At 43.3% G+C, this 27,552-nt stretch overlaps 1 protein-coding gene across 3 annotated transcripts; it reads right to left on the bottom strand.

Moving 5' to 3' along the window:
* Nucleotides 1-50: 50 nt before the first annotated feature.
* On the bottom strand, nt 51-27,191 carry ide (insulin-degrading enzyme). 3 transcript variants are annotated; one of them, XM_076742354.1, is made up of 25 exons: nt 27,076-27,191; nt 25,907-26,091; nt 24,825-25,032; nt 23,278-23,447; nt 22,025-22,147; nt 20,660-20,772; nt 20,320-20,482; nt 19,994-20,086; nt 19,735-19,826; nt 19,266-19,346; nt 18,798-18,901; nt 16,513-16,615; nt 16,267-16,389; nt 15,706-15,788; nt 14,925-15,069; nt 12,116-12,226; nt 11,756-11,876; nt 10,697-10,788; nt 9,093-9,204; nt 7,194-7,361; nt 6,442-6,714; nt 5,272-5,333; nt 3,222-3,294; nt 3,069-3,136; nt 51-2,290 (listed from the first exon to the last, which is right to left on the bottom strand). In XM_076742354.1, the coding sequence occupies exons 1-25, from the start codon at nt 27,159-27,161 to the stop codon at nt 2,195-2,197; spliced, it is 3,048 nt and encodes a 1,015-aa protein (XP_076598469.1). In that variant the 5' UTR covers nt 27,162-27,191; the 3' UTR covers nt 51-2,194. The 3 variants fall into 3 exon arrangements, with proteins under 3 accessions (XP_076598469.1, XP_076598471.1, XP_076598472.1); XM_076742356.1 differs by lacking the exon at nt 27,076-27,191 and adding an exon at nt 26,825-26,937; XM_076742357.1 differs by lacking the exon at nt 14,925-15,069 and adding an exon at nt 14,028-14,172 and having other exon boundaries at nt 58-2,290.
* Between the last annotated feature and the right edge of the window lie 361 nt (nt 27,192-27,552).

The following is a 27,552-nucleotide window of genomic DNA, read 5'->3' on the forward strand; positions in this document are numbered from 1 at the left end:
GTGTTGAGATTGTGGGGGAGGGAAATGTTGCATTAAAAAAAACAAACAACACAGCTTCACTCAGTAGTTTATTAATTAGAAACACACACACAGGAGACAATAAAAACAACAAACTCAAAACGTCAGCACTCATCTATCACAAGCCCATAAACCCAACCAGCCAATTATCAGTCTCTTGTGCTGCTAAAGACATCCAGAAATTAAAAACCGCTTCTGATTTTCTAAATGTAAACCAATCACTAGGTACTTCACAAGGTAAACAGTGCATGGCCCACCCAAGCCTGATATGTCATTGTGCTAGTTTCTTCTGAACGCTGCATGAACGCGGCCTCGTCGCCGCCCCCCAGGTGCTGTCAAGCTACTGCTTGTCGGAGTGAAGGTCTACCTAATGCTGCTGCTGCTCGTCTTTGGGTTTCAACCACAAAAGGGAACACTGCCCTTTAACTAAGTAGCAGTTGATAATGAAGGCGGGGGGGGCTCATTAAAAAAACTTGAAATGGTTTTGATCTGGTTGAGACGTAGTAAAATGCTGGAAAACATTGAAGAAGCTTTTGATACAGCACAATCGTACAGGTGTTCATGAGGAGCGAGCTGAGAACTGGGCCTGAGAGCAAAAAAAGAATCCTAACTTCGACTTCTGGCTGTTTGAACAGAGTGGCTGGAAGCTCCACCAGCAGTGGTTTGTCACGGCAAAGCTGGTTAGCACCTGAGAGAGCAGGTCACGCCTGCACGGCGCTGACGTCGCTGTCCTGCACCGCTGCGCAGCCCTCCGCCCTTTAAGGCCGGAGCTCGGGATCAGCGTGGATCCAGCTGCTGGAGCTCATCAGCGGTGCAGAGCCACGTCTCGTTCTGCCTCACACTGTTCCCTGTCCACATCATTAAGTTTATTGCTTAGTGAGAGAAGTGCATATATTCAGGAAATAGAATCCAGACCGGAGCTTTTCTTCAACCCCCTTCAGACATCAACATGTTTCTTTTCCAGAGGAAAATTCTAGCTGCTTTTTTTCTTTTTGACATCTATGCTGTGAGAGCCGGTGTACAGTCCAGCAATTGAGGGGGGGTTAGACCCTCCAGGATTCTGCCCCCGGATCAGACCAGGAGCAGATCAGTGCAGCCAGACACAAAGTAACTGATGCCCCCCTGGAAAGGCACAAGCTGCAGAAAGTCTCTGCACGTCTCAGACACAGAGTGTAAGAACAACGACGATCTCCAACAAAAATAAACTGCTGTTCGTCTCTACAGTGAACAAAGTACCAATGTAGATGACAGACTGATAAAAGTGTCTTTATTTTAAATCAATCGCTAGTAAAACTGAATGTTTAAAAAAAAAAAAAAAACAGCATGGAGGTACCCCTGAGATGTCTCAATTACATACTACTGTAAAAACAAAAGAAAAATTAAAAACAAACTTCATGGGCAACGTTCTCAAACAGCTCCTTAAAGGGTCCCAACATTTTACCAGTTTTACGAGCAAAAACATTTCAAAACCTGTGAGGGTTAAAACTAGAATTAGAAAGGCGGAGACTCTTCTGAAATGCATAAATTTGAATCGAGGGCTCCATGTGACCGAGCGCGCCTGCCTGTGGGAACGTGGTGCCTCCGAGAGTCACGTGGCGAACGAACAAACCAGTCCGACAAATAAAAGAAGGAAGGGACCTTCATGGAGCTCCTGTGTTTAACCTCTACAGCCCCAAGTTCATCCCGATACGCCAGCCCTCCACTCTCAAGCAGCATGTCTGAATGATCCAAATAAAACGGCTCCTACTGTGAAGCTCCTGCAGTGTACTTTTTTTTTTTTTAACGCTGTTTCTATTTTCCTCTACGACAGCCTACGCAGGGCCGTGATGCGTGTGAGTGTCGCGCCTCCTTTTGTTTAACATGATGTGAGTCTGCTGTGGCCTCTATCGTCATCACAGCTACGTCGACAACCACGGCTAACTTTGTGATTCAAAATACACGCGTTTGTTTCCAAGCATCTCTTCTAGTGGCTCCAGCCTGCCACACACACACACACACACACACACACACACACACACACACACACACACACACACACACACACACGCGCGCACTAATGCAGGCTCAGTCGGATGAGGGGTCTTCCTGACGAGGGGGTGGTGGTGTAGGTGGGAAACGCAGCAGGGTCCCTCGTGGTCGTTCCTCCCCGGCGCCCCCGTGGACCCGCCGGCCTCGCTCACAGTTTGGCAGCCATGAAGTTGATGTGAGGTTTGACCAGGGGGAAGAGCGGCAGGCTCCTCTTGAACTCCGTCATGTCCTGAACCAGCGAGGGCTGCGGGAGAAAGAAAAAGGCGGCAGGTCAGGGCGATGGCTGACGTCTTCACGATGCTCTGCTTGGTCTGTTCCTTTGAGGACAAAGTCCTCATCCAGACGCCATTTGGCGCTGATAGGAAAAAGAGCTATATGCGCTCTGTTTCCATGGTAACTAGTTAAGGTAACCCGCACTGTTAGCTCTTTAACTTTAGAGCCAACAATGCGGTCAGTGTGGTTTTATCAACAGCTGCTGCTGCAAAATGTTCTTCGCTCTGTGTTCGCTCAGCATGAAGCATCTTTTCTCAAAGGTGGACATTTTCTCAGTTCAGCTTTCTGCAAAGGGGCTACTGACTGAGCAAAATGTCTTAACCACGAGAACACATCTGAGAGGGCGTATTTTCCCCTACTGGAAGAGTATGAGAAAGACACCGACAGATTCCAGGAAGAAACCGAGCCAGCAGAGCGTCTCAGCAGCGTCGCCTTCCTGACCCTGAGCGTGGTGTCGGCCCCAAAAAGTGCTTCCCTAAACCAGCCGGCTAGCAAACAGGAAGGAAGAGTGCATCTGCTGGGGACTATTTTCAGCTGCGGATTAATCATTAATCAGGCTATGACCTCGCAGACAATACTTGGTACTCTTGGTCTGGGCTGTTTCTGGTGATTTGTTGACAATAAGAAACACGCAGACTTATCCTTTAACCTCCAGGGTCCTCATCGGTTTATCACTGAGGAAACACAGGTGTGCTCGTGTGCAGTCAGGTTGATGAACGCAGAGCATAAATCAAGAACATGGTCATTACCTGCGGCAGGGAGGGAGCAGGGGCCAGGTTGACGTCATTCTGAGCGGGGAACTCTCCCACTATGGGACCTGGGGAAGACACACAGTGACGGACCGGTCAAGCTGACGCTGAATGAGCCCAAAGAGCGGATCAGTGAAATGAACAGACACTCACAGGAGTCCATTTCCCTGGACAGGACGTGCACGGACACCTTGTGTCTCTTCGGGGCTTCGACTGTCAGCCGATCCTGCAGACACACGGACAGACAGACGGGTGGGGTGATGCACAGACGGAGGCAAATATCAATAAATAGAAACGACACAATGACACATTCATTACTTAAACGTCCACATTGAGTTTCAGGGGGGGGAAATACATAATTCCATCAGTAACAGCCTGAGTAACCGCAATGACTGCGTGTGTGTTCAGAGTCTGGATGACTTGTGACAGCCCTGCGGAGATTCAGCCACAGGGCCTCATCACTGTCTCTGGATGGGGGATTATATTAGACTGAAGATTTGGCTCGTCTGCAGTCAGACGGCGTCAACCCCGCCGACCAAAAACGAAGGAAAGAAAAAGAAAGCGCTTCTGCGATCGCAGCTGATATGACATTAGAAATGCATGAGGTTTATTCTGCATGGGGCCTGTAATGCTTTCTGCTGGGCTGAGATAATACCCATTCTTTCAGCAGCTATGTGTCTTTGGCCCTTTATCCCCTTTGAAACAGGCTGGCTGGCTGTCATTACGGCCGCTGATATGCTGGGAGCGTCCTGTGTCAGTGTCACCTCCACTGCTATGAATAGAAGCGGGAGGAGATGAAAGCTCGGAGGGCAGGCTGGATAAAAAAAAAAAACCATGTGTGTCAGAACACACACACAAATAGATTTGAGAGATTTCTGTGGCCGTAACTTTGGCCTGAATCGAGCTCCCCGTCATCTAAAGATAAATTAAAAAGCGATGTTTCACTGAATCCTTGAACAATGGCTCGTGTCAGTGCTATCTTATTTATGCTGTAACGTTCATCAGCCAACAGTCCGAACGTGCGTTTAACAATGACTGACGGCCCTCAGGAGCATTCCATGACTCCTGCATGTCATAAAATGCAGCGTTATTGTTGTGATTTATGACGGCGCCTCCTAATGACACCTCTGCTGTCATTAACCACAGCTGCAAAGTACCACGATTAAAATCCAATGAGCGTCATCATTTAGGGCTGTTCAAATAAGACAGCGGCTGGAGGAAAAGCACCCGGGGAGTCGTTTCAGACGCATCGCGTTGTTACTCGCGTATTAAACGATGAGCTAAAATTCTCAAAGCTCAGATTTGTTTGCTGTTTATGGTTTTAATATTCACTCGTTACAGTGTGAAGGGAAGAATGTCGGACCTCTTTGTTTACAGGGAAGCCATTAAAGTCCATCATGCTATGGAGTTTAATGGCTTCCTGTCCTGTAAAGAGTGTGAATGGTCCATAGCATGAAGGATGTTTCAAACAATTTTTATATTATTTTGAAAATAAATGAAATGCAATACAAATAAGCAGATAATAATGACTGTTTTTAAGAGTCCTTCACTTCTTGCTTGGGGGATTTTGGCTCATTCTTCCTGCGAAAGTCTGCTAGTTTGAGGACCGTCCACACATTTTCCATGCTGTTCAGGTCGGGGGACTGTGAAGGCCGCGGCAAAGCCTTCAGCCTGTGCCTCCTGATCTGGACCGCTGTGGATTTTGAGGTGCATTTCTGATCATTCTGCACACTTTTTTTTTTTTTTTTTTTTTTTTTTTTTTTAATGGGACTCGTTTCCAAAATGTTTGTTTCGGTGGATTTTGTGCTGAGGATGGAGGTTTTCTTCTGATGACTCCTCCACAAAGCTCACATCCTTTGCCTTGTGGGCATTAATTCTTTTTATTTTCAGAGTGCGAGGCAGCTGCTTAGAGGAGTCCACGGCTGCTGATTGTTGTGACGAGGTCTGAGGAGTCACAGCGCTTCTAAAGCTTTGAAATGTGCATCGCCTGGACTTTTCTAACAATGACCGTGACTAATCCATAGCACTATCAAGGTAATTAACTTCTGAGATCTTTGTATGGTGCTCCTTTCCTTTTTTCACTCTAAAATTGTACAAAACCAAAACAATTCACTTAACCTGCTTAAAATGTTGAAAAGAATCTTTCAACTTCAAGCTTATTTGTTTTGGAGATCGGGTCATACTGTTGAGTTGAACTACTTACTCTGTAGAAGTTCATTATGTTTTCTTTAGTCAAAGTCTTCAGATAGGCCACTTCAATGTTATCTGCAACACAACAGGGCAAACAGAAGCATCAACATTATTAACGATGATATCAGTCATGCTGGAAACCTGAGAGGAGCCTTTCAGAGAGGGGCTGCACTGCACAAAGGGAACACTTCAGCCAGGACGCTACGGCTCCAGTTAACTGTCCGAACCATGCAAACTGTTTCTAAGCAGTTCCAGTTAATGTCAGTGAGGTTTAAAGAAAAAAATCTTAATCCATAAGTTCCTCGACACTCGTGATCCGTCACAGTGAAAGCTGGACATCATTATTGCTGCATAACAATGCCACTGAAAGCACAGCATGTTAAAAAGTGTTCAGCTCACTGCTGTGTTCAGTTGCTGATGGAAAGCTGATCGTCAAGCTATCAAATGTCATTTTCATTATATTCATTTGTCTTGTTTGCCACCACTAGACTTTTCTCCACTGCCATGAACGGCTTGATGGCAAACCAAAGCTTTTTAAAAAAAAAAAAAACCAAAAAACTGAATGTGACCTTTTTGAATGAGCATCTCTTTACACAAAATGTAGAACAGACAATTACTGAATGAAACAAAGGGAGGCAATTAACTAAGGACAGCTCTACCTCACAGTTAGCTCATGGAGCAGACTGTGTGTGAGGACTGGTGTGTGTTGTGTGTGTTTCTGTGCCCTTGGCGTTGAGCATGGTAGATAACCCCCCCCCCACACACACACATACACTAGTGTCAGTAATCACCACCACTCCCTTGGCAGCCTTTCAGTGTTGCCATCACTCTCTCTGAGCTTTAGGCAGATTACCAGTGAATCAGGCCCATTACAACCATTATGGCACTCAGGAGAGTGCTGCAAGAGAGAGGTGCGCTACGGCTGCAGATTATTTCAGGCTTTAATCGATCCACATTTGTGCAGCTCTAAGCAACATCCTGCTCACCTCTGTGACTGACCAATATATTGATAACGCTCAAGAATTCCTATCTGACTTTCTACGTAACACATGCTGTTTAGAAGCAGATTAGAAATATAGGTTCAAAATATATTTTAATATGCTTAAAAGGTGCGTTTGGCCTTTGAACCTAACCATAGTTAAGAGGTAGCAGTGAGGCGAGGAGGACTGTTGGGAGGCCTCACCTCTGTCAAAGTTATACTGCTGAGAGATGATCTCTCCCCAGTACTTGGCACACTCGGCGGACAGCTTCTTTGGCTTGTCCAGGCGGCGGATGGCCAGGGCCTGGATGTGTTTCTGGAAGGCTTCCTCGCTCATCTCCTCCACGGCCTTCTCCATGGTGCAGAGGAAAGCCTCCACGCGGCTCTCCAGGTAGTGGGGCGCCTTCTCCGACTGGATGATGAAGCGCAGTCCTTGTACCCCGTTGGCCCGCCGGGGCCCACTGAACACAATGTAGCCTGGAGGGGGCGGGTGGGGGGGGCAGACAGGCAGTCTTAGTTTGTGCAGAAAAACTACTAACTTTCCAATTCTGAATTCTGGACTTCAGCCTATTGAGCAACTTCAAAAACATTTTGCTCTGATTGCTGCGTCTGTATTTAATTTTTGGTCTGGCAGAATTATTACAGGACTACTTCCAAAGAAATGTGGTTCAGAGACTCGGTCCATTCATTGCCCGAGTTATTAAACATCACCATGGTTGACAGCCCTTTAGAAACATCTCCGGTTTTTATACAGCAGTATCTAATTACTACATGCAGATTAAAGCTGCGTAATTCTCAAAGAAAAACGTCTGAATAAATATTCACCACTTGGTAGCAAAGTGCAACACCAGCGCCTCAGTTTTGTCTCGTCTCTATATGCAGAATATTGAAAACAGTGTCGGAAAAGGCTCCACGCGGTACGTTCTCTGGGATTTGTTTGTGTTTGGTGGGCTCACCCAGCTGTTCTTTGGTTCTCAGTGTGTTGAAGCAGGGCTCAGAGATGATCTGACAGAACAGCTCCAGCAGCATGTTGTCATGGGTGGTCTGCATGTCTGTCTGATAGTAGATCTCGATGCCACAGTTGTTGTGCACCTCGTTCCTCTGCTGGTAAACATACCAGCCACCTGAGAGGAGCGGAAGAATATTCGTTTGTTTGTTTTCAGCACTGTAGTCATACGAAGCAAAACACGTTCACTTGGAGATGCATTATTGACACAGAAAATGAAGCTCCTGAGCAGGGCCTGAACGAAAATGGAAGGCTAAAGGCAGTAACACAACTTAAGGAGGAGACATGTATCATGTGTGTCTGCGTGTGTGTGTGTGTGTGTGTGTGATGCAGGCAACACTGGAAATCTCTTTCCCTCCCATCTCAATAGCTGCAAGAAACTGACAAGCATCTGTAAATATGGATTATTCCTGAGCACTTTTCTTGAGGCATAGATGAGCGTGATCCAGTAAAACAGGAACGTTCACACAGAGGACACGCCAACATCGTACTTTTGTTGCTGAGCGGCTCCAAATTGGTGTCCTCTTGCCTTTCTATCGGGGCTTTAAATTGTCTTCTGAGCAAAACATGGAGCGGTGCAATCCATTGTGTTATACGGAAAACTGGATCCTTTTCCACCCATTGTGATGAAGCTCACTATGAATGGAGGATGAGTTGAGGCTGGGCCATGCAGGTACCTCTATTCACATGCTGACGGAGCACTTTGGCTCTGTGCTCGGGGGGTGTCGTGTCCACAGTCCTCAGCGTCTCCCCCCTTGCTTTCCTCTCAGCGTGTCAAAAGATTTACTTAAGTTTACTTGGGGAACAGAAAAAGGAACAGCTCCGGTCCTTTGATTAATCACAGCACTAATGTGACGTGTGGATTCTTCAGGTCTGTGTGTCAGCGTGGTTTTTGTTTTGTCACAGCACGTTAAACATCACGCTGTCAGCGTGGCACAGCTAACCTTCAGTCAACTCACAACAACCGAGCCGTGACACATAAATACAGCAGCGTAAGAGGTGAAAATGCATGTTTTCTCACTGCTTTAAATGCCCACTCAATCATCTTTGCCATATAAATGACAGGCGTGCCAGTGTTTCGAGCCTTTGCTACAGCAACAGAACACATGAATAACTTCAGCTGTAGATTTTGTTGTTTTCTCATGCTGTCAATCAATTTCAGAGTGATAGCAGGTTCCAAAATCAGGCGGTTTTTCAGACAGCATCTGGATCACATGGTGCTTTTAACAAAGATGAATGTGTAACTGGACAGATTTATGTGAACTAGCCGCACTAAAGCTCTCAGCTTCGAGAGTAATAACATGTTTCTTGACTGTCGACCAGACAGTCGAGCACAGGCCAGTTCTGTGTTTACATCCATTGCGTCCTTCGCCTCCATTGCGTCCTTCGCCAGTGCTCCTGCTCTGTGTCTGACTGGCAGTCTGGAGCCAAGCCTGGAAAATCCCTCAGTGAGACACAGGATGTCTCCAGGTGGCCCTGCACAGCTCTGCTTTCCTCTCCACATCGCTCCACTTTCCTAATGTAATCAGCAAGGCAAGCACAGGTGCTTTCCTTGGCGTGTGTGCCTTCATGTTTGAGCGGAGGAGAGGGAGTGTGCGCATTTTGCCTGGTGACGTCCATTTCCACTGAGTGACTATTATGTTCCTCTGAGGGAAATGAGAGATGTTGCGTTTAATCAGTCTTTACTAACGCAACACAGCATCACCGATGACGAGGGCCAGAGTGCTCGGGAAGGACTCTTCTACATGGTTGCTGTGGAGACAGACATGACTGGCAGACGATGATTACGAGTGCTTAACTGCTGTGTGCGTGTATGGGATCGGGGAGGGGGTTGTGCTTCGAGACCTACCGTCTGGAACCTGCACCTCTCTGTAGCGAATCAGTTGGCTCGGGAGGAGGGGCTTTGTGTGAGCGTGCTCGATGAGCGTGTCCTCCACCATTTGCATCATGCCAAGAGCAGACTGGAGAGATGCCAGACAGGGAGGGGAAAATAAGACACTTCAGTCCACAAAAACTGGATTTTTAAGGAAAAATCCTATTCTCAGAAAAACACAACCAAACATTTAGCTCTGACGTTTAGCTTCCTCCAAGAATTTCTCATTTCCATGCTGTTATGCATACTTTCCCATTAACCTGGCACCTATTCCAGTTGGTGATTTTCTACGTAAACTCCCCGACGGGCTGCATTAAGCTGCGGGTTCTACCTGAGCTGAATTAACTTATCTTGACATTGGACCTTTTCCACCCTCAATGTGGATCGCAGATTGATGGTAAACATGGGAAATGCATTGCTCTCTGACCTTCACCTAAAAACTGCAGTGACATTAGCTTGATATTTATTCACTCACTGGCCATGCAGATGTTTTGATTTTCATTTGCAAAGGTTGTGAGTGGTCACCACTGAGACCTCTGTTGTTACTACAGGGTTGTAACAGTAGGAGATTTCACAGCATGATAACAGTCAGAAATATCTGGCTATCATGCTACAGGGTATTAGACAATACAGTCATCCTGATACGCAAAAAACTTATAGAAACCTGAAATATTTTTTAACATTAATGCACAGAATTCAATACTGTAGATAAGCAAAGGTACATGGTATGATAACCGTCAACTGTCACACTGTAGTATGAAACCGGGATGCCGCTGCAACCCTAGTTGCTACAACAGTGGCTTTTGCTTATGGTGCTCAGAGCATCAATCCACAAAATCCACAACAATGTATTTCCAGAAACAATGTACTGCTTATTCAGGATAATCCATAGACCGCACTGTGAACAGTGCTGTTTTTTTTTAATCAGCAGAAAACAGTTAGAATTTGTTCTGTGGGTTGTCCTGAGCAGAAAAGGCTCAGAAGCAGATTTATGATACAACCCAAACCACTCGGGCTTAAAAGAGGAAATTTGTTTTGTTTTGTTTTTTTGCTGTTTAGATCAATGAGGCTTACTGGCTAACAAGCCAACTTCCCTGCAGTTTGCAGACTTGGCAGTGTAACAGCCATGAGTTTCTAGAATCCTTTTGGAACATGTTAAGATACTGCATGGGATCACACAGCCTCATGTTACGAAGCTTCTCTGTCTCGGTCAGGTCCTGCTCTGGCCTTACAGAAGCAGACCCACACTGCAGCTCCATGATGATAAAATGGATCATTGCTCCCACTGGTGACTCCAATTCTCGCTCCACCAGCATGTGATGGTGTCATTGTTAAAAGGTGTGAGGCGGGTGCTGCGACAGAGGTTTGACAATAATCCTCTGTGATACCATCGGAGGGCTGGATTAACTCAAAAGTTGTTTGAGAATAAAAAGGTGCATTCCCTTTGAGAGAGGAGGCGTACACGTTCCACAAAGTGTCTCAGTATGAAGGGAAAGCGGCACTATTGTGAATTTAGCGAGCAAAAACTCAAACGGTCTCAGCTGGCAGTTAAAAACAAAAAAGTGACTCCAGTGACAAACCTCCTTGGTGATGTTGCCATGGAGAAGGGCTTCAATATGTAACCGTGACAGTAGCTGAGGTATGAAGGCCTTGAGGCGTGGGAGAGTTACATCTGGAATACAGATCACAGAAAACAGCAATCAGTCAAAGAGCCATTTCCCAAGCTGCTATCAAGACTGAATCAGTAAAAACACACACACACACACACACACACACACACACACAGAATAACTGCTGTTTCATCGTAAAGCATTCCTGCCATGAGCGAGACAACAGTGGTCACATGTTGGACAGTGAAACAAGCCTGGTGAAACGCACTTACACGCACATTCAGTTTCACACGCACAACAATCAAACCAGTCTCAATGCAGGCTGGACAATCTGAATTCAAGCAACGTCTGACCCAGATTCAAGGATGAGCTGCTACAGGGACACACACACACACAACTTATCTAAATGATTGTTTGTCCGCAGCAACACACACACACACACACACACACACACTTGGAAACGAGATGCTGAAAGTGTCTCATAGACCCCTGACAGGGGACGGCAGGAGGGTAAGGGCACTGATAAGGGAACAAGCTGTGGTAATTGGAGGCCCTGGTGACTGGGCTACAGGCTTTGACCCTGCAGGTTAATTGAGTCTCATGTGAATCTGAGGATAGTCTGTGTAGCCCCCGTGATAAAAATATAACAATCTGCCCTTCAGGTTCCACTTTGGCACTGCGGAGAGGAAAGACTGCAGCTAGGGAGGCATCTGCTGGGGAACAGCCTCAGCATTCAAATGAGGATTTAAGGAGGAAAACACAGGAGAAGAAAGGGTTTAAAGTGAGAAAGAGTGGCCCTCTATTGACTGTTAGCCAAACACCTTGAAACTTTAACCCAGGGGCTCACGCCTATGAAACAGAGAGTGATGCAATAGTGCTGCTGTATGTTTGTCGCTATAGCTTCTGAGTTATTCAACCTCATACAACTCAGCTACACAGCCCAAGAAGAAAATGGGCTAATAAGTACAAGGGTGGAACTCTGAGACGGAGTTAAGGAGAGAAAGAGAGAGATTAAGAGCAGCGTCTCACCATCCAGAGCCTCTCTGAGCTCATCTTTGGTCCAAGCAACCTCAGTCATTAGTAGACGGAGGTAGTACATGGCGTGCTGGTGAGGCTGCTCGGCTCTGAAGTTATTCAAAGACCTCATGTACTGAAAGGAGGACGAGATGGCAAGTCAGTTCAACATCAACACTTTAAATGGATTCTTTTTTAAGAGACTATCTCAAAACTGGTGGAGAGTATGAAAAACACTACTACTGTTACTTTACTGCTCTTGTGTTGTGAGGCAGGATAAAAATAATGGCTAAAGTTAGCTGTTCCACAGATCGCACAATCGATCATGACTCATCATAACTTTGTACTGATGACAGAGTTGCGGTCAGAGCTTACCGCCTCTTTGATGATGTCAAAGCGCTTCTCATCGATCTCAAAGGTGGCCATCTTCTCGATGATCTTCTTCAGCAGGATGTGCTGTTTGTCATTGTAACCTTTAACGGACAGCTGCAGCCGACAGTGACAGAGGACAGGTGGCACATTAGCAACAAACAGAAAGATAAGGTCAGCCAGCCATCATCAGCGGCCGTCCTAAAATGCTTCACAGATCATGCTGCAGTTTCATTTGTTGATTTGAACGTTCTGACTCATGGATGTCTAATGTGTGACTAAGTACTGTAATTATTGGCTGACCAAATGATTGTCAAGAAAAGCACATCACTCCCCCGCTTCAGATGAGTCACCACCACGACAGTACAAATATCACAACATATGGAACGGCACAGTCTATTTGCCCAAAGTGTTCCAATAAACAAACTTTAGAGCTACAAACGTGGAGGAATATAAATAAGAAAAATGCCTATTGATCACAAGGGTAAATAAAAGGTTTGTTCTATAACAGGAAGCGTCACGTAATCATGTCCTGCTGTGCGAACTGTCATGGAGCCGGAGCAGACCTAAGTGGGTGATGATGAGGTCTTTCTATCCAAATGAGCATTGCAAAAATGGAAAAGAACAGTCAAGGGTATTTCAAGCCTCCACTTTGCAATGTCATCTGCACCTTATGGTCCTTCATGAATCAGCAAAACCTCCCGCTACATGGCTACGCCCATCCCTCCCCGCTCCCTGTCACTAGCTCCCTGCAGAGACGCGCGTTTAAAGCAATCTCTCCTAACGTCATTAACCTTGACAAACACCCGGCCAGCCACGCCAATACTGCTGACTCAAATCAATTACATACAGCCCATCATACAACTACACAGACAGTGTGTTTTATGGCAGTCTCTAAGGACACACCACAATCATGAAGTCACTGGTGAGTGGAAGATAATGAATGCAGGTTAGTGGGTCATATGACAAAGGGTGAAGGCTGTTAGTGGCGAAGTCAGAAAGCTTGATAGAAGAGAGCAAAACAGCACCACTGCAAACAAGGTAGGTTGAATTAAATCTATGAGACACACACACACACACACACACACAGTCAACAAAACTGCTGTATTCATAAATTGAGGAAACAAAGAAGTGTCTCATTGAACACTTTACTATGTCCATCAAACAGATTCACTTCCAAAATCCTTCATGCACTTGCATCAGCAGAAATGAGACAAAAACATGTCAGAGAATCTGCGTCATTTGATTTTATTCCTTGGCTCTTGCCGCAGAGACCTTTTTTCTTATTCTATCTGTTTGACATCTACACAATAGAAGTAGAGAATGGCAGCCAAAAGACCAAAAAAAATAATGATACAGAGCAGGTTAAGTCCAGCCATGTAGTCTACTTGACCTTCTCTCTCCACTGCACCTGCACTGAATGTAACCCAGAATGAATTCTGGAAGTGAATCTGTAACATCAGTCACTCACGCCTCCCTGCCTGAAGCGGTCAGGGCTCAGTGTGCACTGCAAGTCTGCACAAAGTTTGAAATTTGTTTTGCTGCCATGAAGGCCTAAAAATGAAAATCCATTATATCAATGAATCTAAATACAAAAATAATAATAATAATCATAGCAATGAAAAGATAAAATCTGAGATCTGAGAACAGATTCTCTCCAACATAATTCTATGAGGTACATTTCTTAATACAGCTGCATGTGCCATTTTCAGAAGACTGTCTGCAGCTCTCCCACAGTTGAGTGACATGTTAGGTTGGTGTTAGCAGGCAGAGATTCCTATAAATCCTTGTGGTTGGACAAACAGAACACAGCACTTGAGCACAAAGAACCAAGCCATTTCCACACTCTGTCAAAGCCTCAAAGTGGACCCTTCATTGGCGCCCCCACTTCCCTTCAGACTTCAAACGGCTTACTTACGAGGATGGCATTCATCCCCGATGCTACGCCATACACCAGCCCTGCCAGGCGGGCTGCATATGTATACTCTTTTAAATCATCCTTCAGTAACCTGAGGAACAAGTAGGTCATGTTGCAGTGCAGGGGATCTGCGTATAGGTAGCGACTAATGGAAGGGGGGAAAAAAAAGAACAAAAACAAAAATACATGTTTGTTGGGTATGAGGGTTTGTCCAAAAAAAAAACAAAAACAAGACAATGCAAGTACGAGAGGAACGATAAGAAGAGTATGTATATGCAGCCTCATGACCAGCTTTCTGTCTCAGACACCTAGATTCTCTAGGACACTTGTGCCACAACTGTTTCCAGATCGGCCTTTGAATCATAAACTCGACGTCGCTGGTGGAACACCGCTCCACCTGACGCGAAATACAGGTGAGGATTTAACCCTAAAGAGAGGAACGACAGTGTTTCCAGATGTCCTGACAACGTGAGAAAACACGTCCTCAGCAGTCATAAGGGGTTCGCTGGAGGTGGGTGAGCGAAAAGGGATAAAGGGTTGATGAAGGATGAAGAGGAAGGTGCAGATAGAACAGAGACTGGACCAGCCAGGTCTGGGTCAGAAGGTTTCTTGCGAATAAAGAACATTTATGCAAAAGGTGAGGTTTAATACATGAGAGTCAAATTGTCAAATACTTTGACAGTACAGACAACAGACTGTGACACACAGCATGTTCTGTAACTGTTTTATATTGATGAATTGTATCACCTGTGTGGTAAAGCCTGTTCACACATGTGGCATAAAATCACCTGTCAACCCAGGCCTGCCTGAGCCACAATAAGCCCAGTCTGAGGATGATCAAGGTTGGGGACATAAGGGCTGGGATGCAGCTGAGGGCGGTGGGGAGTGAATACTTACATACATCCCATAGACGGTATTTTGGAGGTCATAGTTCAAGCCAGCTAGCTCGGCTGCATATGCATACTCGTTGAGGGAGTCCTTGAGGAGCTCCAGGTATAAATATGCCATGTTACAATGCAATGGGTCCACATACGCAAACGGGCTGTAGAGAAAATGGCAGCGGTCAAACAAAGCAGAGACACAAAACGTAGAGATACTGGTCTCTACATTTTCTCACATGAGGAGCTGAAGGCATTTAAAGTACCGTACAGAACACAATTCTACACATTAACATAGAATTAACTGTATTAGATCAGGGTGTAACATTAGGTATTGGCCACAAACGCTCCAGTACAGAAAATCTGCTTTAGTATCCAACTTCTACAGTTTGTTACAACCTATGAACTAAAACAATAATAGTCTTAATAGAGTAATATTGTCGCATTAGAGTCCCATCCAGAGGGGTCTGGCACTGTTTCAGTTGTCAACTTTTCGCTAAACCAAGCCACTCCAGCCTATCCCAGCATATTTAGCAGTATCTTCTCTGTGGCCTATGCAAACACTGAATTAAGAGAATTCATTAAATTGTGTGTTTGGAAGCATTATGGCCTCCTAGTAAATTATAGCAAAACTGGACAAGGAAGCAGGTGTAAGCTTATGGCTTAACGGCGTTGTAAAGTTAAGGTACAGCTAATGCAAAACTGAAATTTCCTCCAGCTTTAAAAATTTTGTTATGTTGATTTAGCGGGTAGAACTTTATGTCCACAGTTCCAGTGCAACGGTTCAGTTAGTTACGCACCTGAAGAACTCAAAGTTAAGGCATGCCTTGGGCAGGAAGAACTTGTCATCCTGCTTGAACCACACCTTGCTCATAGCAGTGTCCTGGAAGAGATGAACACCACACACAGACACTTCTCATTTTCACATTCACTAAAAGTCCATTCTGTGCAAAAATAATCGTTTTCAGTCCCTGGAAATGCCAGCAAAGGCGCACTGCAGCTATACGCTGCAAGCGGACAGTGTGCTTGTTCTCATTCACATACATTTAACTTTACTTTTCTATCAACTGACTACAGTATGGTCTTTTAGCAATAACACAGAAAAGGCCCAGAGACTTTTATTTAGTCTTTCTTTCAAAGAATGGAATATGTATGCTGTTAACAGCTTAGTTCCTCTGATCTCAACATAATGGAAACAACACTAATAAATACATTATGTCCCAGCCACAATACCTGATTACCATATGAAAGCATAACAGAGATTTTTAACAATATGCACTTCAGGAAGGATTGTCCAGTGCAGTTGGGTAATGAAGAGTGACATTACTCTGATGATAGAGCTGCACTGCGAAAACACTTGCCTTGATTAAAGTGGGGACTGATGGAGAGTCTTTCTCCAGAGGGTAGATCTCAAAGTTGGTCGGGATGAACTCGTTTTTCATCGGTAATTTGAACTTCCCGTTGAGGTCTGCGCTCGCCCATTTCTGAAACACAGGCGTACAAACAGCAGGCGGAAGCAGTGGTCACACACTCATCACAAAGCAGAGCAAAACCATTTCCAGTATTGTGTGTGATTTGATTAGAGCACTGTGACCGCAGTGATTCACCTCGATGGTCACGCCATTGAGGGCTTCCTGTTTGTACTGCGTGCCGTACCACTCCTCTGTCTTGTCGGTTTGCCCTTCAAATGACTTTGACACCACTGCAACTCTGGAGAAAGCAAAGAGTGAGCCAGATCACGTTACACGGATACAAAAACCTCTCTGTCCGAGCTAATTAGATACTCTCTGTTTGTAACCACTCCACAAGATGAGATGTGAGTGCTTTTCTATTAGTATTGCATTTGGATCATGTTTGAGACAGTGGAAATCCATCAACATGTCTGCCTCGAACTGAGGAGCTATGTTTAGAATTCCTATACTCCCTCAGTGTGCTGCATTTAGAGTGTGTTTCACCGGTGCCTGCAGAGCCGTGCATGTCTACACTTCATATAAGCTCGGTCAAACCTCAGTTCACACACATTTACATGAAATGCAATTTGGAATTTTGAGCACAGTCCTGAAAAATGAACTTGATTGTTAATTTATTCCATTGTTTTAATGAGATGAAAAGGCTGCACTTCTCCTACAGTGTAGTCTAGCACAAGTCTGTCTGCTCTGCAGTGGAGGAATGCAAGTAAATTTACTCAAGTACTCTACTTAAGTTGCCTGGAAAATTATCATGAAAAGATGACTTTTCAGAGATATGTGGTTTTTACAGGACAGCGATGCAACAAACATATTATTGTCTTCAAGGATATGCTGCACTGCAGGAGATTAAACTAGCCAACAGTACACAAAGTAGTTAAAATTAGGCCTGCCTTAAACATACAGCAGTAAAACGCAACATACACATGAATGCAGCAGCAATATAAATCTAAAAACATCTTGTATAATGGAAAACACTGACAGGGACCATTTCACTGCACAATGAGTACTTTTACTTTTGATACTTTAAGTACATTTTGCATGATAATACTTTGATACTTTACTCAAGTAAGGTTTTAAATACAGGATTTTTACCTGCAGTTGAGTAGGCAACACATGGATGCTGGCTAGAGATGCATCCCCCGACCAGCTCATCATAGTTTATAATAATGCAGCACAGTGAGGATACAGACGTTTCATAGAGGAGACGAGCGAAGCCTCAGCGAGGACCTATTTATCTGACTGTCACTGCTAACGGAGGCTGCAGAGTATACTATGATGTGTGATTGTAACTACTATCTTTAATGGCTCTACCTAACTTGCTGTAACTTCACTTACAGCTGCTGGACTGAGACTGATACAGAAGGAAAGACAGTCATGCATTCAAAGTAGTGCTGGCAAAACCCCAAGGTTAAGTAGCCACTTCAGTGAAGGAAGACACTGGCATGCAAACTGCCAGGGTCAGCCAATGAGTGCATGCAATTTCCTCCTTGGTGAGCATTAAGGAATGGACTAGTTACAAGTCTGCACTTTGCTTGAGACAAGTAGCATCCCATAAAATGAATGAGTGTTAAAGCTACACAGGGGAAGATTTTTACTCAAAGTACGGCTGCAACAGAGAAGATTGTGCTACACCCCCCAGTCAGATGTTTGCCACCCCGGAGATAACACTCGGAAAATGAAGTTAAAGAGCCAACCAGAAAACAGGCTCAAAGGGCCATTACAAAAAATGGCTGAACCTGCTCAGCATCTTCACAAAGAACAATATTTAAAGTAAATGGTTTTCTGATATGTTCTTAGCTAATCCCTTGCCAACTAAGTGTACTGACAAACAGTCTTAAGATGCCAAACTCTACTTTAACACAAAGTAGGGGCAGTTAGTTAGAAAACATTTTAGATTGGCCAAACTGTTTATGCACAAATCCTATGAGGACACCAGCCTTTGCAATGCAGAGAGCAAAACTCCATAATGTATTCATGAGCACACGTATCCATCCCCTGATATAACAGACTGAACCTTTGAGGCTGCAGAGATAATCAAGTCTGTGAAGTTGTCTGGCAATCCTTTTCAAGTTAGAAAATTGAAAAGTTGTTTCATCCAAATATCAGAGCGGACCAACAGCACTTTGTCACAGCTGGCAGGCAACAAAAAATACTTATCTGAATTTATTATCCTTTATATCATTATGCTCTTATGATCTATCACAGATACCTGTTATGAAGATATGGCACACTTGCTGAGGGATTTCATAGATCTTATGCAGAAATTTCACATTAACACTATATTATTTACAAGCAGTGCTGAGTTAAAGTGTCATTATCCTACTGTTAATGTTATCTCTGTTATACTTAGGAACAGGATAAAACAAAGCCATTTTCACTGCAAGTGCATGGACGGCATCAGAGATCAATGTCCCCACACTGACCTGACATGTTCTGGTCTCAGCTTATCCAGCACCATCTCGATCAGATCAGGCCTGAAGTCCTCCAAAAGGTACTCTGCTGCTAGAACCTCTTCAAGAGGGTAGTACTGAAACACAGAGCAGAGAGCCGTCAGCTGCGTAGGTGGGACTACTGGATGTGGAACATTTGTGGAAAAGCGTTAAAACTCAATCGTTTCTCCTTAAGGGCAAATAATTGCACAGTAAATCTTCAGAAAATAAACATTCGTTACTTAATACGTCAGTCAATGAGCCTTGTTGCAACAGTCATACTGGAGCTGTGGTACGTATGGAAGCTGAGGCCAATTTCTGACTGCGCCTCTGCAAAATCTCACTTCTCAATACAGAGTCAGAAGCAGCACCAGGCAGCCTGATGACGACAGCAGGTACAGACACAATGGGCTGCACTGTGTCTCCCTGGAAACAACCTTTGCAGATGGAGAAAGGACTTACATGTAGTAAGCCAGCCACTTTGGAGGTGTAGCCACGGGGTCGCTCCTTGTCCTTGAACCTGAAGGCAACTTTGTTTAAGTCCTACAGAGAGAGACAGAGAGACAGAAGTGGATCCTGTAACAGGTGAAGACGCATACAACAGCTACATACAGTTTCTAGGAAAGGAAAACGCACAGAACTTAATCCACAAGTTATTCTAATCCTCTCGGAAAGTCTTTTTGGGTGGCAGAGGGAAAAAAAACAGACGTTTACACTGAAGCATAGAAAATGAACTCTATCTAGCTTCATTTGATGTGATTACATTTAGATTCTAAAATGGTGAAAATAGCTGGGAGGTGTGAATCCATCAGTCTCTGCTGTCTCTGTCAGTGTTGCTCTATTAGTTTCTCCACTAACCAGAAATAAGTAGGTCAAGCTTGTCCTGCCCCTCTGTCTGAAATGCTGTCACTGAACAGACAACATTAATTACCTTGCACTCATCAAACACCCACTCCTGAGGTCCCTCAGTTCGCAGTTTCTGGACATACTGAAACATGTGGAAGATGATGTCCTCAACGTGCACTGCAGAGACACGTACATAGAACAGGCCACAGTGAGTATTCTTTATATGAAATTTCCCCATACATACACAAAACTGACCACAATAGGGGAACAGAATATCGCATGCAGAGCACATCAGCAAACGATGAATGCAGTCCAGTGCATGTGAGGTCGCTCGGACTACTTACAGAGGCCCTCCTCGGTCAAGTCCACATTGATGATGAAGAACATGAATCCCCTGGCTCCTTCTTTTTGCCCTCCGACGAGTGTGTTCACCCAGCCTTAAACATAATAATCGTGGTCACTTTCTGATTTTTTCTTTTCATATTCCTGTTTTTTTTCTTCATATTTTATAAATTGAAGACCTTAACAAGTTTAATGGTGTGTCCTGACTACTCGATATTTCTGAGCTAGAAAAGCCTGTGGTGGCGAGGTCAAGCTTGTTTTTCAGCACGGGTATAGCACTTTCTAGGACCATCCGAACATTATCGTGGAGCTCTACTTCATGTCCTACCTTTAGATTTTAGCTCAGACAACAAACTTCCAGGTCCTTCGTGACCAATCAGATGTCCCAGATAGTGTCCTGGGTTAGATTTGTAGTACTTTTGAAGGTCTGGGATGGGGAAAGTCACATACAGGTTCCTGATGTCTTTAATAGGAACCACTTTGTAGAATTGCTGCACAAGACAAAGATTAAAACAAACAAAATAATGTTACTTCAATTGCTGGAAATATTATTGAGTAAATACAACAATGCATTATACAACAAATAAAATAATAGGTACTATCTCATTAAACACTGGCTGTGGCCTTATATTGCAGTAAAAGTGTAGAGTGCACAGTAAAGAACTCACTCTGAGGTGCTCTTCCTGGAAGGGATGCTCAGGGAATTCTGGGATAGGCACATTCTTGTTCTCCACTTCCCCAAATAACTTAACCACCATGGAGGTCAACTCATCTAATGATTCTGTTGGTAAAGAGGACAATTATAAAGTACAGGTACAGTCAGGAAGTAGGGTGGAATTCTTACTAGACATTCAGGAGCTCATATGAACACAAAGAAAGGAAACATTGTAAAAGATGGATCTCTGACTGCACTTGTCTAGTGATAAACTGCCATTAATTATTTCCAGGATGCACACAACTGTTCTATTCCCATTATGTTTTTGACCCACAGATTCACAAGAGAGCTCACAACTCAGTTGGCAGTTGAGGGTCACTTGGAGTCCTTAATCATGGCAGGATGTTTCTGTAAGCACGTCTGTCAGTCTGAATCTCTTACAAGTTTGGTAAAATGTAAATTTCAGGTGGTAATGAACATAAAAGACATTTCATTTAATTAGAGCGAGCTCTGAATTTGAAAACTGAAAAAGAACACTGTCTAAAAGAGATTAAGGACATCCTTAACTTAACATTTAAACAGGTGTTGTAACATGAATAAATAATTATCAATTATTATGAGATGTCTGTGTAATTAATCAAATGACCATGAAAAAGTCAGGCCATCTTTGAGAGACCCAGCAGTCGTTGGATGTATTTCAAAGGTCCAGTGTGAAGGATTTGGTGGCCTCTAGTGCTGAGGTTGCAGACTGCATGCAGTTGAACACCCCTTGCCTCACTCCTCCCTTTCCAAATGTGTAGAAGAACCCACTACATATAATATCAACCTTCGTTCATTGGGAAATTTTAACTGTCCTTCCAACACAAAAAGTATTGTGGATGGCAAAACGAGAAGTGGGTGCTGTTCTTTTACCACAAAGGAAGCAGAGGTTTCTCAGAATTACAGAGAATCAATGAGGTTGAAAGAAGTAAAAGGCCCATGAGAAAATATTTTAAAAAAATCAATCAATCAATCACTTGTACCATGTTTGCAAAGGTAAAGAGAAGATGATTATGAAAATGAGAAAGAGGTGTACCACATACAGTACATGGACTAACCTTAGAAATACTACAACCAGCATTAGGTAGAAGCTACTCTGTCTTGACAATGGTCTCACTAATAATTTTGCAAAAACATCAAATGAAATATAATGGTTTAAGCAATTTATGCCAAGTTGACGTGCACATGACTTAACAAACAATGCACATGACCTGCATCATTTGTTCGTCTTTGTTTGTCTTGAGTAACTGATAGTACAAGCAGTAGTACAAGTATCATCAAGACTGAGCCAGGCTTATGTAACATTTGCACATCACGTTTGTGAGAAATGAACTCTTACCTCTTCCTAACACGCACAGTCCCATGAGGTTGGAGGAGTAGTACGTAGAATGAAATTTCAAGAGCTCCTGACGGATGTCAATCCCATCTTTAGACGGTCGGGTCTCAAGGGTAAATTTGTTACCTTTAAGACAAATAATAGACGAGCAGTGAACATTTGTTTGTTTTTACTCATTACACAACATCTCCTTCAACTGTAATGATCAATCTTTGCCAGCTGATTAGACAAAACAACCATAAAATCCTTGAGTTTCACTTTGTGAATGCAATTATTAACATATTTTGTAGGATGCAGGAAGATTAAAAAAACTTCTCCATGGCCAGATACTACCAGATACATGAACAAGCTGCTTGCCTGCTGTATTTCAAATACAAGTGCAGCCTAGATGTAGCACTTCTGAGGAATGTCAAGTACACAGACAGAACAACAAAGCATCTTTCCAGAGAAGATTATGTTGGTCCCCTAGCAGGGCATGACTTTCAGGTCTGTCTGATCCTCTTCTATTTTTAACCGGAATAACAATTATATAATTCAAGACTGCCATCAGGTGGTTATTTTGAGCTCGGAGCTCATCCGAGTCTATGTCACTCTGACCTGGGAATTAAACGGCCCAGAGCTGCACAACAGTAAATTGTCAGTTGAGTGAATATTAATGGTCAGGAGGCATAAAAAGTGTTAAAAATGTCACAGATCAAAGCTGTAGCATGTGGAAAATATAGAGGGTTTATATAAATTATATTTATTGCTATAGAACACTGTGTCCTTTTATTTGGCAAATATAAAGTGAAGTACTTATGCTGCCTAATATCTCACAATATTCACCATGATGAGGTCATTATTAAGATTCGGTGCATTGGTGGTGTAATATGAACTCCAAGAACAGGCCAGCAGACAGTTCCAAAATGCTTGTAATCAGTTCACCTACCCTATATAGGGTTATTGGCCTGGGTGTTAATATCTAGTGTTTTAACATGTGTTAACATGTTTAACAATGAATACTATGATCATGTGCAGTTTGAGGCCTCGACCGCACACAGAGAATTGTTATTGTATCAGGTGCATACTATTTACACAAAGGCATGTGTGAATCGGGGTGATGACATCCTCATTTCTAAAACACTCTATTTTCCATGTACACACAGAAAGCAGAGTTTGGGCCCAGACCCAGAGGAAAAAGTTTCTTTTGTTAAATATCCGTATACATGTGTTCAAAGCTTTACTGAACATTTATGGCAACTCTGGAGAGTTCGTACCTGTTCCAAATTTACTGAAGGGGTGATTAGGGTTGCCAGTGGCCTTCTCCAGCTGAAACAGCCGCCAGGCATCATTCATCAGATTTTTCTCATGCTCAGAGTCCACAGCATTCACCTCCCGGTCCTTACAGCTCTCATCAAACAGTGGACACAGGAAGAATTGGGCAAACCTACAGAGACAGCAAGATGAAAATAAAGGGGCCGTCAAACAATCTAGCTCTGATTTTCTGCATTTCGGTGGAAGCCTAATGCTGCTCAGGGATAAATGGAGACTGGAGACTGCTGGTGTGTGCAAACAAAAAAGGACATGAAGTGAGTCATGGTAAAACCATTTGAATACATGCAAAGTGAAAACAACTGCCATGCAAATAAGAAAAGGACAAGAAGACACAAAATTTGAATACTTTTAAAGCTCTGCCCCAGGTCAGCCAGAGCTGTAAATTTGAAGATATATGCATCAGACAGCATTTTGTACGGTGCACTAAAAATGTACATCTGTCACAGCAGCTGGTTGTTTGGATCAACAAAATGTTCTTGCGAAACAATCACACCATGACTCTTGGCACTGCAGTGTGTTTATGGTATGAAGTGTTTGTGTTTGTTATTCTTTTGCTCGACACAACATGTTGAGTCTAGAAAAAATAAAAACCCTTTCACTACAATGATCAAATATGCAAATTTCTTTGAAAGAGTTATATAAATACATTCTGATTCTGATTATTACAGCAGGGCTATGCTTAAAATAATAGTACCAGCTAATGACACACATGATCCTTTCAGACATTGTGCTCTTCTAATTTCAAAGAGGCAACATCATCAATATTTCAACATACTCAGCACTGTCCTTTCCTACCACTACAGTCCAGATGGCCTTCACAATTCACTGGTGCCAGGGAGCAATTAGCCTATGACACATAAACATTTGCTTGTTAGACTATCATTCATTTATAAGTAGGTAATCTTATCCCAAAAGGTTCAATTCTGACACCACCCAACTGTTCTCTCCAAACCACCACAGCTGACACGAGAGCAGAGCCCCCTGCAAGGCTGAGGACATCAGTTTCACCCTGCACCTGGGTTGGGGGTAGGAACTATGCTGGTGGTTACAAAAGAGAAGATACAATGAAGCTGGGTCTCGTAACCAATGACAGACAGGCAATGACCTGGCAGCTCACTTGGATTAAGGATTAACACCTGGACTCCCTGGGAACACTGTATACTGATAGCTAAACAACCAGTTAGGCAGAGAGATGACATATTTCTTGACTGGACAAAGGTACATGCAGCCTAAAAGAAAGACTCATCAGCTTTGAACAAATGCTCTAAACAAGAGTAGAGTTGAAGGAATTTGAATTAGACAGGCTCTCCATTAGTTAATGTCAGGTTTGGCAATTTAAATAAAATCATATGAGGGTGCCAAAGCCCACAAAAGTTAAGCACAAACAAAGAAAAATAAATACAGGACATGGCTAAGATGTACCTGAGGAATGAGACAAATGACTTCTGAACAGGGAAAATTTAATCCCATCGAATGAACAGGACAGTACCTATCTAGTGCACCTTGCAAGTGCTCATGGGACACGTCAAAGTAATAGTTGGTATGCTCTCCGCTGGTGAACGCGTTGGAGCTGCCTGCGTGCTCGCTCAGGAATTGGCTGTACTCATTCTCCTTGGGGTACTTCTTTGTTCCCAGGAACAGCATATGCTCACAGAAGTGTGCCAGGCCTGAGATGTTTGCTGGGTCCGATAAAGAACCTGTGAATTTAAGAAAAACGCACACATAAAATCAAGCTGTGGCTCTAGCCGTAGAAAATTCCTAGATGCAACATCGACACTTTTCATTGTCTCACAGATTGGTTGACCTCACTGGAGTGAAAAAGCTTGCAAATAACCCCAGAGGGGTAGTATGGCTAAATTTATATACAGAAAATTACAATGTTAACTTGCCATTCAAGCAATGTTTTTAAATGAACACATAGAAACAGTATCTTAATAATATGACTCAAATAATTAAGAACGAACCGGGAAAACTTCTACTCTGACAGACTTGGACAAGAGACTGGGCTTATCATAATACCATTCAGGTATAAGGCATTATATAGACTGAACAGTTGTAACATCATTTTCATCATCTCTGCAGCTCCACCTCTTTGAGTTAGAGTTCACAGGTAAAATTTGATTGCACACAGAAAACTTTGTACTATGTTTCATTATAGTTTCCGTCTGCTGCTTAATCAGAGAGAGGACTTAAAGGGGGAAGTCACACCATTTTCATAGTTTTTATAGGGCAAACATTTTATTTGTAACCGAGACAGCAGGTGGGTAGACAGCAATATTATGTTTGCAGGTTTATTCATGGAAACAGGAATATTGAACAGAGATCAAAGACACTTACTGTAAGTGCAGGATGAGGTCAGTATTGAGGTCACTCTATGCATGCAACAAAAAGCATTTCTTTCCTACATGTTTTACTAAAATGTGAATTATTCCCATTGCCTACAGGGCGAAAAATATTAGCATATTTGCTTATGTTTTCCCTATTCCTCTCCAAAAATAGTTGATAAAGGTCCTTGTACGGAAAAGAGATACATGACTACCTGGTAAGACAATAGCAGTGAAAGACCTTTACCTATGTGGACATCCAAGGCAGCTGAGGATTTGTCTGTTGTTGGGTCACTGATGAGCATGGCCTTCAGGCCATTGGTAAACTCCAGACCCCTGTAGACCCGTTTGTCCTCTGGAGAGCGAATTATGTCACTGACCACCCTGTTTACAGCCGGGTCGGTCATTCTGAGTGGCAAGGATGACACCAGCCTGCAGAGGAGGTAATGAAATGAAGAGTTTAGTGCAGTTAGCCAACAAGTCTGTGCTGCTACGCTCAGAGGTTTTAGCACTGAGGGCAATTCCATTATCTCTTTTTGGTGAAGCACAGAATCTTTCATCCACATAGTATACATAGCACATGTTGTACAGTATAGCACAATACGATGCATATATGCATATATAAACGTTTGGACATTCAGTTAGACTCTACGGCAATGAAGCGCAACTAGTAACATGACGATGAAAGCTACTGCTGTTGGCAGACTGGTTTGATGTAACAACCTTCACGTTACTATATATCTATTTATTAATTAATTTATCAATTTATTTATCTTTTTTTTTTTTTTTTAATCTATTTACGACCAACAATCCTGTTTCTAACTTGAATAAAAAATGTGGGACGTTAACGTTATTGCGATTTTGCTGTAACATTACCGACACTGATTTTTGAAAGGCAAAGAACACTTCACGTTAGCTAGTTAAAACATTCATACACATTAAAGACTTCTGTGATTCACAATTTATTGTTAGGTAGTTGACTGAAAACACAAATATGCCTGCCAAAGCACAGTGGAGATAAGCTATCGTTACTCGTAGAGGACATAAAATAATCCCACTCACGGAAGGCAAACTAGCGTTAGCTTGCTAAATTAGCAACAAAAGCACAAGAAAGCGGAGCAAACATCTGAGCGGCGGCTGAGATCGTCTGTCTAATTCCGTTTACCTTTAATTTCCCGGTGTTGTATAATGTTTCAAAATTTGCCGATTTTACAGAAGCTTCGCACACGAAACGTCTTCAGCTACCACCTTAAGTAGCAACGAAGCTAACAGTTTCAGTCCATCTGAGGATCTTAACTCAACTGAGGTCAACAAACCGGCTTTAACGGCCCGGCTTGGTAGCTAGCTAGCCTACCAAGTGAGGAAATAACTCAATTATTTTTAACAAAAAAGTTACATTTGCCTGATTACACGTACCTAAAATCGTTGTTAAGACAGAAACCGTTGCCTGCTGACTGCAGATATCTCGTAAACTGGGCCGTTCGGTTAATGCACTTCAACATACTTTGCACCCATGAAAAACAAACCTCAGCTTTTACAGCGCCATATTTGAATAGGCAACACTAATCGAACACAGCACAGAGCATTAAGAGATATGGTAAGTTTTCAATCCTGCAGTGCATTCAGATCGATGCATGTGGCCACTAAAATGTTAATTAATCATACAGCTAAAATTAAAGCATCTGGAACGAGGCAAGCTGTCTGACATACTTCGGAAAATTGTGTTATGTCATTGACTCTGATATCGATTGGGAAATCCTGCGTGTGGAGTTCCGATTTAATACGTTTAGCGTAGCGATGATCACATCCGGTTTTTAAGCTTTGTCCTGCGCATTTAACTGTAGATGCCTTAAAGTAGTGAGAAACTAACTGCCGAAAAAAGGTCAAATAAAT

The sequence above is a fragment of the Chaetodon auriga genome, chromosome 11, assembly GCF_051107435.1.
Source record: "Chaetodon auriga isolate fChaAug3 chromosome 11, fChaAug3.hap1, whole genome shotgun sequence".
In the NCBI taxonomy this organism is placed as follows: Eukaryota; Metazoa; Chordata; class Actinopteri; order Chaetodontiformes; family Chaetodontidae; genus Chaetodon; species Chaetodon auriga.